The sequence below is a fragment of the Aquarana catesbeiana genome, linkage group LG03, assembly GCF_042186555.1.
Source record: "Aquarana catesbeiana isolate 2022-GZ linkage group LG03, ASM4218655v1, whole genome shotgun sequence".
Classification (NCBI taxonomy): Eukaryota; Metazoa; Chordata; class Amphibia; order Anura; family Ranidae; genus Aquarana; species Aquarana catesbeiana.
Genome location: NC_133326.1, coordinates 631,074,789 through 631,088,325, shown reverse-complemented (window position 1 = coordinate 631,088,325; position 13,537 = coordinate 631,074,789). Strand labels below are relative to the sequence as shown.

The 13,537-nt window shown below is 42.5% G+C and overlaps 1 protein-coding gene across 1 annotated transcript in view; it reads right to left on the bottom strand.

Annotated features, from left to right (window-relative positions):
* The window catches only part of LOC141133221 (adhesion G protein-coupled receptor E3-like), a 348,306-nt gene that overhangs the window by 264,220 nt on the left and 70,549 nt on the right, over window positions 1-13,537 (bottom strand). Inside the window, exon 6 of the mRNA XM_073622460.1 lies at window positions 1,794-1,916. Within this exon, the coding sequence (XP_073478561.1) occupies window positions 1,794-1,916 (123 nt within the window). The remainder of the gene's footprint in view (window positions 1-1,793; window positions 1,917-13,537) is intronic.

The following is a 13,537-nucleotide window of genomic DNA, read 5'->3' as shown; positions in this document are numbered from 1 at the left end:
GCCTTATGAGCATTTAAGAATGTCTAGGAGAGTTTAGTAGTGTTTAGGAGCAGGTCTCTGCAGATGAAAAACGCAGGTCTCTGCAGATGATAAGTCCTTAATGTGAGAAAATGTACCATTTTAGGAAAATCATTGCAAAAAAGTTGGGACAGGGCCATGTTTAGCACGGTGTAGCATCCCTTCTTTTAACAACACTCTGTAAATGTCTGGGAAATGAGGAGACCAGTTTTAGGAGAGGAGTGTTGTCCCATTCTTGCCTGATATAGAATTCTAACTGCTCAACAGTCCTGGGTCTTCTTTGTCAATTATTTTGTTTCAAGAGGCACCAAATACTTTCAATTGATGAAAGGTCTGGACTGTAGGTAGGCCATTTAGGCACCCGGACTCTTCTACTGTGAAGCCACGCTATTGTCATAGATGCAGTATTCAGTTTAGCATTGTCCTGCTGAAATATGTAAGGCCTTCATCCAAAAAAGTCATTGTCAATATATCTTTCAGCAATGATGGTGTTTTTCTAGATGTATTAGCTGTCTATTCTATGTGCATTAATGCACCTCATGCCATCAGAGATGCAGGCTTTTGAACTGAGTGCTAATAACGATCTGGAGGATCCCTCTCCTTTTTAGTCCAGAGGATGCAGCTCCCATAGTTGCCAAAAGGAATGTTTTCCACTTTGCAACAGACCATTTTAAATGATCTCTGGCCCAGAAAAGTTTGAGGCGCTCCTGGATCATGTTCAGATATGGCTTCTTGTTTGAATGATAGAGCTTTACCTTTCATTTTTGGATGGCACAGTGAACTGTGTTCACAAACAGTGGTTGGGTTGAGGTGTGCGCTACATACAGAGTGCAGGGCTGAGGTGTGCGTTGTGTACTGAGTGCAGGGTTGAGGTGTGCACAATGTACTGAGTGCAGGGTTGAGGTGGTCGCAACCCTGCACTCAGTACGTTGTGCACACCTCAACCCTGCACTCAGTACACAATGCACACCTCAGCCCTGCACTCTGTATGTAGCGCACACCTCAACCCAATTGACCCGAATTAACGAAAGACCGTTTTCAAAAACAAATTTTCTAAAAGAACGAAAATTTGAAAGAACGAAAATCCGAAAATTCAAAAGAACGTAAGTCCAAAAATTTGAAAGAAGGAAAATCTGAAAGTTGGAAAATCAGAAGGAACGAAAATCCGAAAATTCGAAGGAATGAAAATTAGAATGAAAATCAGAAAGAACAATTTATGAATTATCCCACGTAACGAATGCTGAATAATTCGTAACTTTGGATAAATTCATATTCGTTACGTTCACTAAAAGCCAAATTTGAAAGGAAATTCCAATACCTATAATTTAATAGTTTAAAACTATTATTAAATATTATTATCAATAAATAATAATAATAATAATAATAATACTATAATAATGGTAATAAACTTAATATTTTAATTATAATAGAAATTATCCGAATGTTTTTTTGCTCTTTCTGATTTTCAGATTTTCGATCTTTTGAATTTTTTATTTTCGTTCTTTTGAATTTTCGATTTTCGTTCTTTAGAATTTTTGGATTTTCGAATTTCAGATTTTTGTTCTAATTATTCCAAATTCTCAAAGTAACGAATACCGCATCTAAACAAATGGAAGGTAACAAATTAGAATTTATCCGAGGTTACGAATTTATTTGAAATAACTAATATCGATCATAACGAATGATCCGATAAACAAAAAAACGAACAAAACAAAAACGGAAAAAAAAAATGATTTTTCGGCAGTGCACATATCTAAGAAAAATATGACACTCACCTGTACAAGTATTAGAGATGCTCTGGTATCCTTCCTTGCATGCACACATATAGGATCCAATTGTGTTCATACAATCACCATAAGGGACACAGATTTGGGGATTTTCTCTACATTCGTTAATGTCTGTAGGGATAACAACAGATGTCAGGATATACATATGAAAGCTGTCATTGCAGACTTGCCTCTCAGAAAGTAATAAAGATGTACTGGAACACAGCGGTGTATCCCTAAGCCTCATGCACATGGGCGTATGAATTTAACACCTTCACGCCGACCGTACGCCAATTTACAGCCTCGGCTTGTAGGGGTTGTACCGGGGTAATGCATGTAGCTGCACGCATCACCCTGGTACCGTTTTTTAGAGCCGACGGTCGGCTTTCTTAGGATAACAAACGATGCGGCTAGCAGCCACTCGGCTGTTATCCCAAGGAGCAGGAGGGGATGACCCCCCTCCTCCCACCGGCTTCTGCAGCTTGTCCGAGCTCTCCTGTCCCACCGGGAGGCCTGAGTGACCAGCCTGCACGTCCCCCGGCTGGTCGGAGAACTGAACGTCGCCGGAATCAGCTTTGATCGGGTCTTGGATTTAGTAAGCTGGAAGCGATGTCATGACATCACTTCCGGTTTACAGAAGACCTAAAGGCACCAAATTTAAAAAATGACAGCATTCAAAACTGCCAAACTTGGCGTGTTGAATGCTTTTAAGTACAAAAGGAGGTCACTGCCTATTATTGTCACAAGGGATGTTTACATTCCTTCTGACATAAATAAAAATGAATCAGAATTATTTTTTTTAAGAGACAGTGTAAAAATAATAAAAACCAATAAAATAAGAAAAAAAATAAAAATTTAAAGCACCCCGTCCCTCCCTGCTCGTGCGCAGAAGCGAACACATATGTAAGACGGACCCGCAAATGTAAACAGTGTTCAAACCACACATGTAAGGTATTGCCACGATCGTTAGCACAAGAGCAATAATTCTAGCACAAGATCTCCTCTGTACCGTAAAGCTCCATTCACACTAGCGCGTTTTTTGATGCATTTTGCATTTTGCAGAAATGCACGGGAATTTTTTAACATGGGTTCCTATGGAACATGTTCACATCAATGCCTTTTTGTTTCTCTGCATTTTTGGAAAGGGTCAGGGACTTTTTTTCATGCAAAATGCAGCGTTTTGCATGTAATAGAATTCAATGGACAAGCATCAAAAACGCAAGTGCACCGTTTTTGCAGCGTTTTTGCAGCGTTTTTGCCGTTTTTTGTTTTTTTTTTTTTTTTTTTAATTTTTTTTTAGACTGTAAAAAAAACTGTAAAAAAAACAAAAAAAAAAAAAACAAAACGCAAAACGCAAATCGCGGCAAAAACGCTGCTCAAAAACGTGGCAAGCATGAAAAAAAAACCTCCAAAAACGCCCAAAAGCAACATGCATAGGTGTGAATCGAGCCTTAAACTGGTAACCTGTAGACATTTTTAAAGCATCGCCCTTGGAGATTTTTAAGTACCGTAGTATGTTGCCTTTCCACAAGTGTGTACAATTTCAAAGCATAAATTGCTAGTTATTTACTCGGCCTAACATCATCTTTCACATTATATAAAAAAATTGGGCTAACTTGACTGTTTTTTTTAAATTTATGAAAGTGTCAATATTCCCAAAAAATTGCGTTCGAAAGACCGCTGCGCAAATACCGTGTGATATAAAATATTGCAACGATTGCCATTTTATTCTCTAGAGTCTCTGCTAAAAATATGTATATATATATATATATATATATATATATAAATGTTTGGGTGTTCTAAGTAATTTTCTAACAGAAAATACGGATTTTAAAGGCTTAGGCAGGCTGCATTTTTTCTGCCAGAACTTAGCAGAAAAAATGCCTTCAATGTCACATCTTTAACAGCATTTATATGCTTTATGCTCATTTACAGGCATAGGGTGTTTATAAGACTATGAACTTAAACTCATTCTATTGGATAAAATATTAATTTATTCTAGCCACTAATAAATTCACATGCATACTAGCACATTATGTGGTGTGCATGCGCTTAATTATGCTCATATGCTTCTCTCTAAGAGCAGCTTTAAAGGTCCATGCACAATGGCTTAAAAAAAAAAAAGTTACCATGCCAGAAAATGCTGTATAAAAAATATTCACGTTTAGCAATTTTGTGCTGGTTTTCAGCAGCTTCTAGCAGCATTTAGGAGCGTTAGGTTTTATAGGCGTTTTTACAACAAAACATTAGGAAGAAAAAAAAAAGCTGGACGTTGGCATTTAGGCCTCATTCACACTGGACATTATTAAAACGCCAGTAGCGTGGGGCAGAGCTAGCCGGAGACCAAGATGGCCGTGGTTTAACGGAGCTCTGACCGCAGCGGGCAAACAGCGGCACATACCGGGCTTCCAGGACCCCAATCGGGCATAAAAACTGGGCGTTCCAGCTCGCACAACCCAGGGGATCAAGCCATCTCCATGCCAAGGCGAAAGGCAGAGGGGTTCTGGCCCCAGAATTCTTCCCGCCGGGGCCTAGGCAAAATGGCGCTGGCGCGACCTCCACACCAGTATGCAGATCCACTCAGAGCTTTTCACAGAGGGGAAGACCTCAAAAAAGAAACAGCCCACCTAAGGGATCACAATCCTCTCCAGCTACACCTTCATCTGAAAATCCAGAGAAATCCTGGGTGAGGATGGATGCAGCAGATGAAGAACATGAGTTGAGCTCTGCCCATGATTCAGGGGATGACACCAGGGAACTGCCTAACTCCATAGACCATTTCCCTACTACTAATCAGCCGGTCATAGATACTGTGCTTAAAGAAATGCTGGTATCCCTGAGGAGTTATTTACATTCTGACATGGTATCCTGTATACACACAGTTAGCAGATACTTACAGGCGGTTTCAGACAGAGTGGCACATGTGGAAGATAAGATGGGGGAGTTCGCCACTACCATTAATGCATTAGCTGATGCAAATGAAAATAATGAGGATGACATAGATAGTATAAAAGCCAAAATGGCGGACATGGAGGACAGAGCCAGGAGGAATAATGTTAAAATACGAGGAATTCCAGAATCTGTCCTGCAGCAAGACCTCTGTAACTATGTATCTCAGCTCTTTACCACAGTATTACCAGAAATGTCAGCAATAGATTTTATTGTGGACAGGATTCACCGCCTCCCCAAGCCCACTCATCTCCCCGCCAGTATCCCCAGGGATGTCATTCTGCGACTCCACTTCTATCATACAAAAGAAAAGTTGATGTCAGTGTCCCGCCATAAAGAACCGATACCGTCACCATACACAGACCTGCAATTTTATGCGGACTCTCAATTCACCCTACAAAAACGCAGGAACTTAGGCACCATTACCAAGGCGCTTAGAAACCATAAGCTAAGCTACAAATGGGCATTTTCTACGAAACTAATTGTCACTAAAGATGGAAGAGAGCACATAATGGATTCTGTAGGCAAAGGCATGGCACTGCTGAGCAAATGGGGCATTATACCTGAACCGACCACATCACCACGCTACGATAATGATATCAACCAAGAATCTGAGTGGCGTACTGTTAACCAAAAGAACGCACGCTCTCATAAATAACCTGGGCCCAGGTTCTAAACAAGAACACTAAAACTCGCTGAGGAAGAGTCTCTTCCAATTTGAACTGTTCTCCTTTGTTGGTCTTGAAGAACACCTTTCTCCTCACTAAATATTGAGTGGCTATGTGCCACACCCATTCTTTTCTTACTACTGTTAGGTTTATAGCCTCTGTTTTTTTCTAAATTCTGTTCAGATGTTTATTTTTTTTTTACTTTTAACAGTCAAGAATAACCTTCATGTTCTTGTACCGAACGGAATCATACTTGCAAAACCAACCTGGGCGCTGAGAAGTCCACAAGACCCACTTTTCCATAGGAAAAAAGGCGTAATCCTGCTAACAGTAAGTGGTTACTGCAAAATACCCACCACACATCACTCAATCAACTCCCAAAATGGCTATTAATTTTATAACATTAATGCAAAAGGACTCAACCTTTCAGCGAAGAGAAGATCCCTATGGAGGTAGGCTCTGCAACACAAGTATTGTGTGTCCAAGAAACACTTTTGTGTATCATCACCACCTAAATGCTCTCACTCCAAGTTCCCATTTATTTTTAATTCCAATGTGGATACTAAACGGAAGGGAGTGTTGATAGCAATAAGAGATACCGTAGCCTTCAATACCCACGAGATTATTTGTGATCCACAAGGGAGATTTATTATTTTGATTTGTGATGTTAATTCCACCACTTATATGATTGTCAACATAGATGCACCTAATACCAGACAAATAAAATTCTTCCATAAGATAATGCGAAAAATATGCAAGGTACAAAAGGGACTATTGGTGATGTGTGGAGATTTCAATATTACCCCAGATCCGATGATGGACAGCTAAACCAAAACATTCTCCACCATCTCTGAAGGCTGCACTACGGTCCTACGAACTATATGATGCTTGGAGATGCATAAATGCTAGCGAACGGGACTACTCATTTTTTCCCAATATCCATAAATCCTATAGTAGAATCGATTTATTTTTGGTGGACAAAAAAGTGCTATTCAAATGTAAAACAGCTAAAATTAATAATATCACCTGGTCTGATCATGCCTCAGTAATATTGGTGGTGGGGGACCCCTCCATGCATGGACCTACCTTTGTGTGGAGGGCTAATAGGGCGTACACACGGTCGGATTTTTGTTCGGACATTCCGACAACAAAATCCTAGGATTTTTTCCGACGGATGTTGGCTCAAACTTATTTTGTCTACACACGGTCGCACAAAGTTGTCGGAATTTCCGATCGCCAACCACGCGGTCACGTACACCACGTACGACGAGACTAGAAAAGGCCAGTTCAGAACCAAGCGCGGCACCCTTTAGGCTCCTTTTGCTAATCTCGTGTTAGTAAAAGTTTGGTGAGAGACGATTCGCGCTTTTTCAGACTTGTGGCTTTCAGATCGTTTTCTGCCATTCAGTTTGTGCTTGTGGGTTTGTATCTGCTCTTCAGTGCGTGCAAGCAAGTTCCGCGTGACTTAGTCATTGTATTCTTGTTCGTTCGTTACTGTTTTTCAGGTCGCTCTTCACAGGCCTTGCTGTTCTTCAGTGCGTTCTGTTACTTCGTTCTGAGCAGCCGACCGTTTTCTAGCCATGTTTTGTATGCGTACTCCTCGTAGAGTTCGTGCTGTGCGGGAGCTTGGTGTTGGGGTCCTGACCTTGACACAAGTCCAGTCCATGAACAGGATGGGGAGGAGTTCATGGACCAAAAATTGGTTGCTTCAGCGTGACCAGTTCTCTCATATGCCTTTGCTCCGTGAGATCCGTGAGAATAATCCTGATGATTTCAGGAACTTTCTCCGGATGACGGACCCCGTATTTCACAGTTTGTTGGCTTCGCTGACCCCCTATATCAGCAGGCAGGATACCTGCATGAGGCAAGCCATAACTCCGGAGCAGAGGTTGGTCGCTACCCTGCGGTATTTGGCCACAGGGAGAAGTCTGCAGGACTTGAAGTTCTCGACAGGCATCTCCCCCCAGGCTCTGGGGATCATTATCCCAGAGACCTGTTCTGCCATCATCCAGGTCCTGCAGAAGGAGTATATGAAGGTAAGATTTTTATCCTTTAATCTCACATTTTATTGTATTGAATGTTTGGTAATATCTTGTATTTGTTTCCTCATTCCCTAATTACCATGATTGGAATATGCTGTGAATGTCCCCTTTGTCCTCATGCATGCTGGATTTTTATGTAATTATTATTTTATGTCCTTCATACATATTTGCCCTTCACTAACCTCCCCAGCATGGTGTCTCCTGGCCTATATTCACCTCATGTAGTCACTTAACAATGTATTTTATCAGCTCCATAGTAGTGCTTTACCCCAAACACCCCCTAAAATGTTTTGAAATGTTATTTTTGATTTAAATTCAGGCAGAGTGCCAGAGGTTTTTTTTTGTGGTGTCCCCAAATAATTTTTAGTAACCCTCCCTCCCCCAACTGCTAAGTCAGCTGATCCCAATTCTCTATCTATCCTCAATCATCTATCTGCTGACTTTGCCAAACCCATACACACTATACCCAACTCTTTAGTGCTCAGATTTATGGATGAATTCCCCAAAGCATGTAGTGCAAGGGCCTGCCTGTATACTTTCCAATGGTACTGTTTAAAGTTTTTGTATCCTATTATTATCTTGATAGGTAATAGCCGAATGTTCAAATGTCCTCAAATGTGTACAATGTGTATTTATATCTTTGTATTATGACACTTCTTACCTGTCCAGTGGTCTGCCAATAGTGTAACTAAGGAGGGGCTGTTCAAAGTAATACCCATTATTTAGGCATTCATCTCTCAATGAAGTGAAGAGGGTTACCTGTCCAAGATTTCCACACACCCCCTATAATGTTAGAAATGGCCCATGAGAGGGGGGGAGGGGGAATATGATAGGTGTACCTTATACTTTGGCCTTGTTAAATTCCCCTTAGTAAATGCTATCTGGAGGTTGCCCCATAATGTTTGTGTATAATCTGCTTGCCATGTTTCAGAGTAAAAATAGTAATGTTTATTGTTTTTTCCTCAACAGTTTCCTTCCACGCCACAGGAATGGCAGACTGTGGCCTCCCACTTTGCCGAGCGGTGGGACTTTCCTAACTGCGGAGGGGCAATTGATGGGAAACACGTCCACATCGTCCCACCACCCAACTCGGGGACGTACTATTATAATTACAAGGGGTTTAATAGTATAGTGATGTTGGCGGTGGTGTCGGCTAATTACGACTTCTTTTATGTGGACGTGGGGAAGAATGGCCGGATGTCCGATGGTGGAGTCATCGCCCAGACGGAGTTCTACAGGTGTCTCCAGAATGGCAGCTTGGACTTGCCAGCTCCAGAGGACAATGTGGAAGGACTCCCATTTGTGTTCGTTGCTGATGAAGCGTTTGCGCTGGGGGACCACCTGATGCGGCCATTCCCAATGAGGACCCTCACCCCGGAACAGAGGGTTTTTAATTACCGGCTGGCCAGAGCCCGAAGAGTGGTGGAGAACACATTTGGAATCCTGGCCAGCCGGTTTCGACTATTTCTGACACCCATCCATATGGCGGAGTATAAACTGAACCATATTATACTGGCGTGCTGTGTTCTCCATAACTTTTTAAGGAAACATTCGGCCAACTATGCTGGCTTAGTTGGGCCTGAGGCCGGAATCCTACATCAAACCACACTGACGGCGCTTGAAAGTGGCCATCCTGGCTTGCCCTCCCTGAGTGCCCGTGATGTCCGGTTACGCTACCTGGAGTTCTGTGCGGGTAGGGGGGCTATCAATATGCCAGACAATCTGTGAAGCCTTTTTATAATAAAAAAAAAAGAAATTCTTGGTGGACATTTACTGCTTGTGTTTGTTTTAGCTGACCCTGACAGAAATGTGTTGAGTCCAGAAAATGTCGTGATTGTGTAACCTTATACAAAGCACTGTTGGCTGTTATTTACTAAATGCAAAAACAAATTTCACTACAAGTGCACTTGCAACTGCACTGAAACTGCACTTGTAGTGCAAAGAGGATTTGCCCTTAGGAAATAACTCCCATTTTTGCTGAAAACAGCAATTACATCACCCCAAAAGTGTTGTATTGTAGTGACAATAATCCACACATTCTTGAGTAAGCAACTTTTTTATACCTGCACAATCACATGTGCATTTACCAAAGGTTTTTAAAACAAACCAACATGTTTGTTGTATAACAATTTTTGCAGTAGCATTATCAAAAATCGAAATGTCCATTTCAGATAAAACAGGCCTGTGTAACACCAACAAGAAAGACAAAAAACTTGAACTTACAAAGTTCACATTAGGTAAAACCTGAAGGCTATATCAGACATCAGTATTTAGGAACTGGGTTTGATATAGCGTTCAGATGGGGGGAAATCACCCCTGGAAAAGCCAAATTTGGAAGATGCACACCAATTTACGAATGTCAACATGTGCTATCTGCCATCAGGGGGGATCAAGGGACGTGTTTTGGGGGAGCAAGCCCTTCCTCAACGCTACTTTATAATTGAGGAAGGGGTTGCACCCCCAAAACGCGTCCATTGATCTCCCGTGATGGCAGATAGCACATGTTGGCACACTGTGTGCATCCTCCAAATTTGGCTTTTCAAAACATTGCAAAAAGTTTTAAAAGATTGGACCACAATCCAAAAAGTGATTTTGTGGGGTTTTAAATTCGCCCCAAAACATCAATGATGTTATTATTTTTTTTAATCACATCATTTATTTTTTGCTGTATGTTTTGCAGTTCTACATTACACCCCATGATCTCCCCGATCAGGATCTGGGCACTTTCTGATGTGAAACGTTCTGGATCACGATCACCTAAAAAGAGAGAAACAAAACAAAAGCAGGTATCAAAAATCTGCCACCATCCATCTCTTTTACCTGAGCCTGTGGTCGCAGACACTCACCTGTTGTGGTGCCAGTCTCCACCACATCTTCTTCTTCCTCCTGCTCAGCTTGTGTTGGTGTTAGTTCCCCTTCTTCCAGAGGTGGGGGGTCTCTGGTCTCCTCGGATGAGGGGTGTCCTCCGAGTCTTTTCTCCCCTATGTAAAACAAAAGTGGTATAATTAGCACACAGATATTTGATGGCAGAACTAGAAATAGGAAACATTGCTTGGAAGTGGTGTACAATTGTCTATTTTAGCCGAGTTCCAAGATGTATTTTTTTATTGGCCTTTGTCAAGCTGCAATACTTTACCTGTTTAGTACAAGCTTCACAGATGGAGACCCCCCTATAGTATACACTGGAGCACCTGTGTGGCCCCCTAATAAAAATGTTGTTCTTGTGTCCCACACTAATGCTCCAGTGTCCAGATGTGAAAACAGCTGCTCAGTGTCCTCTCCTTACACACAATCTAGTTGGCATTTCATTCTAGTAACAAACCCATCTACACAAACAACTATTTGGCATCCAAGTAGGCCCAAAAAAAATGTGGGAAAATGCATATGGCCTAAACAATGGTGTTTTAGAGGCCGAAAGAAAAATGTTTGATACGAACGAATAATGGGCCCATGAACATTAAAGTTGCCCTTTTAAACGTTACAATTAATAAAAGCATATGGAGCAGCACGAACGCAATAAAGACAGAAAGAATAGGAACACAGCACATCTACTTACTTTTTTGCAGCACTCTACGGATCTTTCGGTACTGCTCTGGCTCTCTCAATTTTAGGTCCGACCACCGCTTCCTGAGCTGATCTTTCGATCGTCGTACCCCGAAATTCTTCTGCAGACTTTTGATCACTTTCGCCATGATCTTGGCCTTTCTGATATTGGGGTTGGGGTAAGGCCCATACTTTCCGTCATAGTCGGACTTCTTCATGATGTCGACCATCCCCAACATCTCCCCAAAGGACATATTTGTGGCCTTAAAACGTCTCCTTCTGGATCGGGACGTGTCCGGATCCGGGCTTTCCTCCTCCTCGTTGCTATAATTAGCACGCACCTGCTCTGACTCCGCAATGTGCTCTTCACCCACTGCGCCGAACGAAAAGGGGCGGGGAATAGACTAGAAAGAACGTCAGGGGCGGGCGGAGTTACACGCATGCGCAGTGTGTATAAAGCGTAACACGCGTGCGTATTACATATGATCTGTGAGCAGAGGAAGGAGCATCGGACGCGCCGATCGTAAGAACGAAGGTAAGAGACAAACTTGTGCCTATACTGCTTCTACATTGAAGCCTATATTGTAACAAGATTAGGAGAGTTTTGTCTGACATTAGGCTTTGTCTTGTGTTGTGTCTTGCAGTGAACATGGATATCTTAGTGAAAGACAATGACTTCATGTCAGTATTCATAGATATCTTAAGGGAGCTGCCCTGTCTGTGGGAGATTAAACACCCCCATTTCAAGAACCAAGCAAAGAGGAAGGCAGCACTGGTGCAATTGTGTGAAATTGTGAAGCAGGTGATCCCCACGGCAGACATCAGCTATTTAAAGATTTTCATTGGTGGCCTGAGGAGTACATATCTAAGGGAGCGCAAGAAAGTCCTGGATTCACAGAGATCCGGAGCAGCAGATGACATCTATGTCCCCAGGATGTTGTACTACGACAGGCTGCATTTTCTGGCAGGCCAGACTGAACCCAGGCCATCCCTCTCCAGTCTTCCTTCCACGCTTCCTTCCCCCCCGGCTGAGGCTTCTGACGCCCAACCTGGGCCTTCCAGGCCACATGTGGAGGAGCCCAGATTGAGCCAGGTATAGCATTCCTCTAAATATTTCTGGTTGTACAATCAATGATGTTAACTAGATGTTAGTTGGGAGTACTAATTTAGGATTGTGATTGATGAAGCAACAACTAAAACCATGTCCCTTTTTCATACACAGGGAAGTCTCAGCCAGGAGGTGGCCGGGCCGAGCCGGCTGGCTGATCTGCAGGTCCCTCCACCCCAACTGAAAAGAGAAAGTGGCAGTAGGAGGAGTGCCCTAGAGGAGGCTACCGGAGGACTCTTTTGGAGGGCTACAGAGGTCCTGGGAGCACGACAGACCGTGGAGGAGGACATTGCTGCCGTCATTGCATATAAAATGCAGAGGATGTAGGAGGGCCAACAAGTCTTGTGTGAGGCGCTCATATTGGAGGCTCTTAACAAAGGTATGAGGGGCCAAATGACAGCTCAGACACACCTTTGCGATGGTCCTCCTCCTCCTCCTGCAGGTCCTCCTCCTCCTCCTCCCTCTCCTCCAGGTCCTCCCAGTCCTCCTCCTCCTCCAGGTCCTACTCCTCCTCCTGCCACATCTCCAACAGCACAGCCACAGCCGGGAAGGAAGCGTGAAAGGAAGACCAGAAAGTGAGGACCCTGGATCCAGTCTGGTCGGCCAAAAAGTGCAGCCTCTTGTGGTACCACAGCCTGGGGACACAGATGTCATCTGCTGCTATCCGGATCTCTGGGACTTCTGGACCAGGCTGCCCTCCCTTACATATGGACTCCTCAGGCCACCAATTTTGATGTTCAAGAATTGATGTCTGCCCTGGGGGTCCCAGGCTTCGCTAATTTCTCATGTTGATCCAGTGTTGCCTTCCTCTTTGTTTGGTTCTGATCCCTTAATAAAGGATTTTTGTTTTGAATTATACTCTCCTATGTGTTTTACTTCAAAAATGACAGTTTGTTTGTGAGGATTCAGGTACATTTCAAATATACAATGTGAAATGAACAAGGGACACCAACAACAAACAATCTCCTTGAGATTAAATAATAAAAGATATCAATGGTGTTGGGGTAACTTGACACACAAAACACACACAAAAATATTCTGGAGTAAAAATAAAAATAACATTGAACAAAGATCAGCCTTTGAAAAAATCCAAACATTAACTAAAAAAAAGGCTTAAAATCCCCAAAAAAATTAAATAAAAAAAAAAAAATCTGTCAGATGTGACAACTAATAACAATATATTCAGGGAATCCCAATAAAAAAACAAAAATAAAACTTTGTGAGAAGTGTGTGTGAATATGAGCAGCAAAACTACTTAATTCTTGTCACATTATAAAGAAGAAGAGAGTGCGCTGTATTAAACCATTTTTAACATTGCAGCGTGACGAAAGTGCTGTATCCATTGCGAACGCTAAGTTTACCAGAACGAGCTGTTCCGTCTTGGAATTTCTTCTGAGCATGCGTGGCACTTTGTGTGTCGGAACAGGCCACACACGGTCGGAA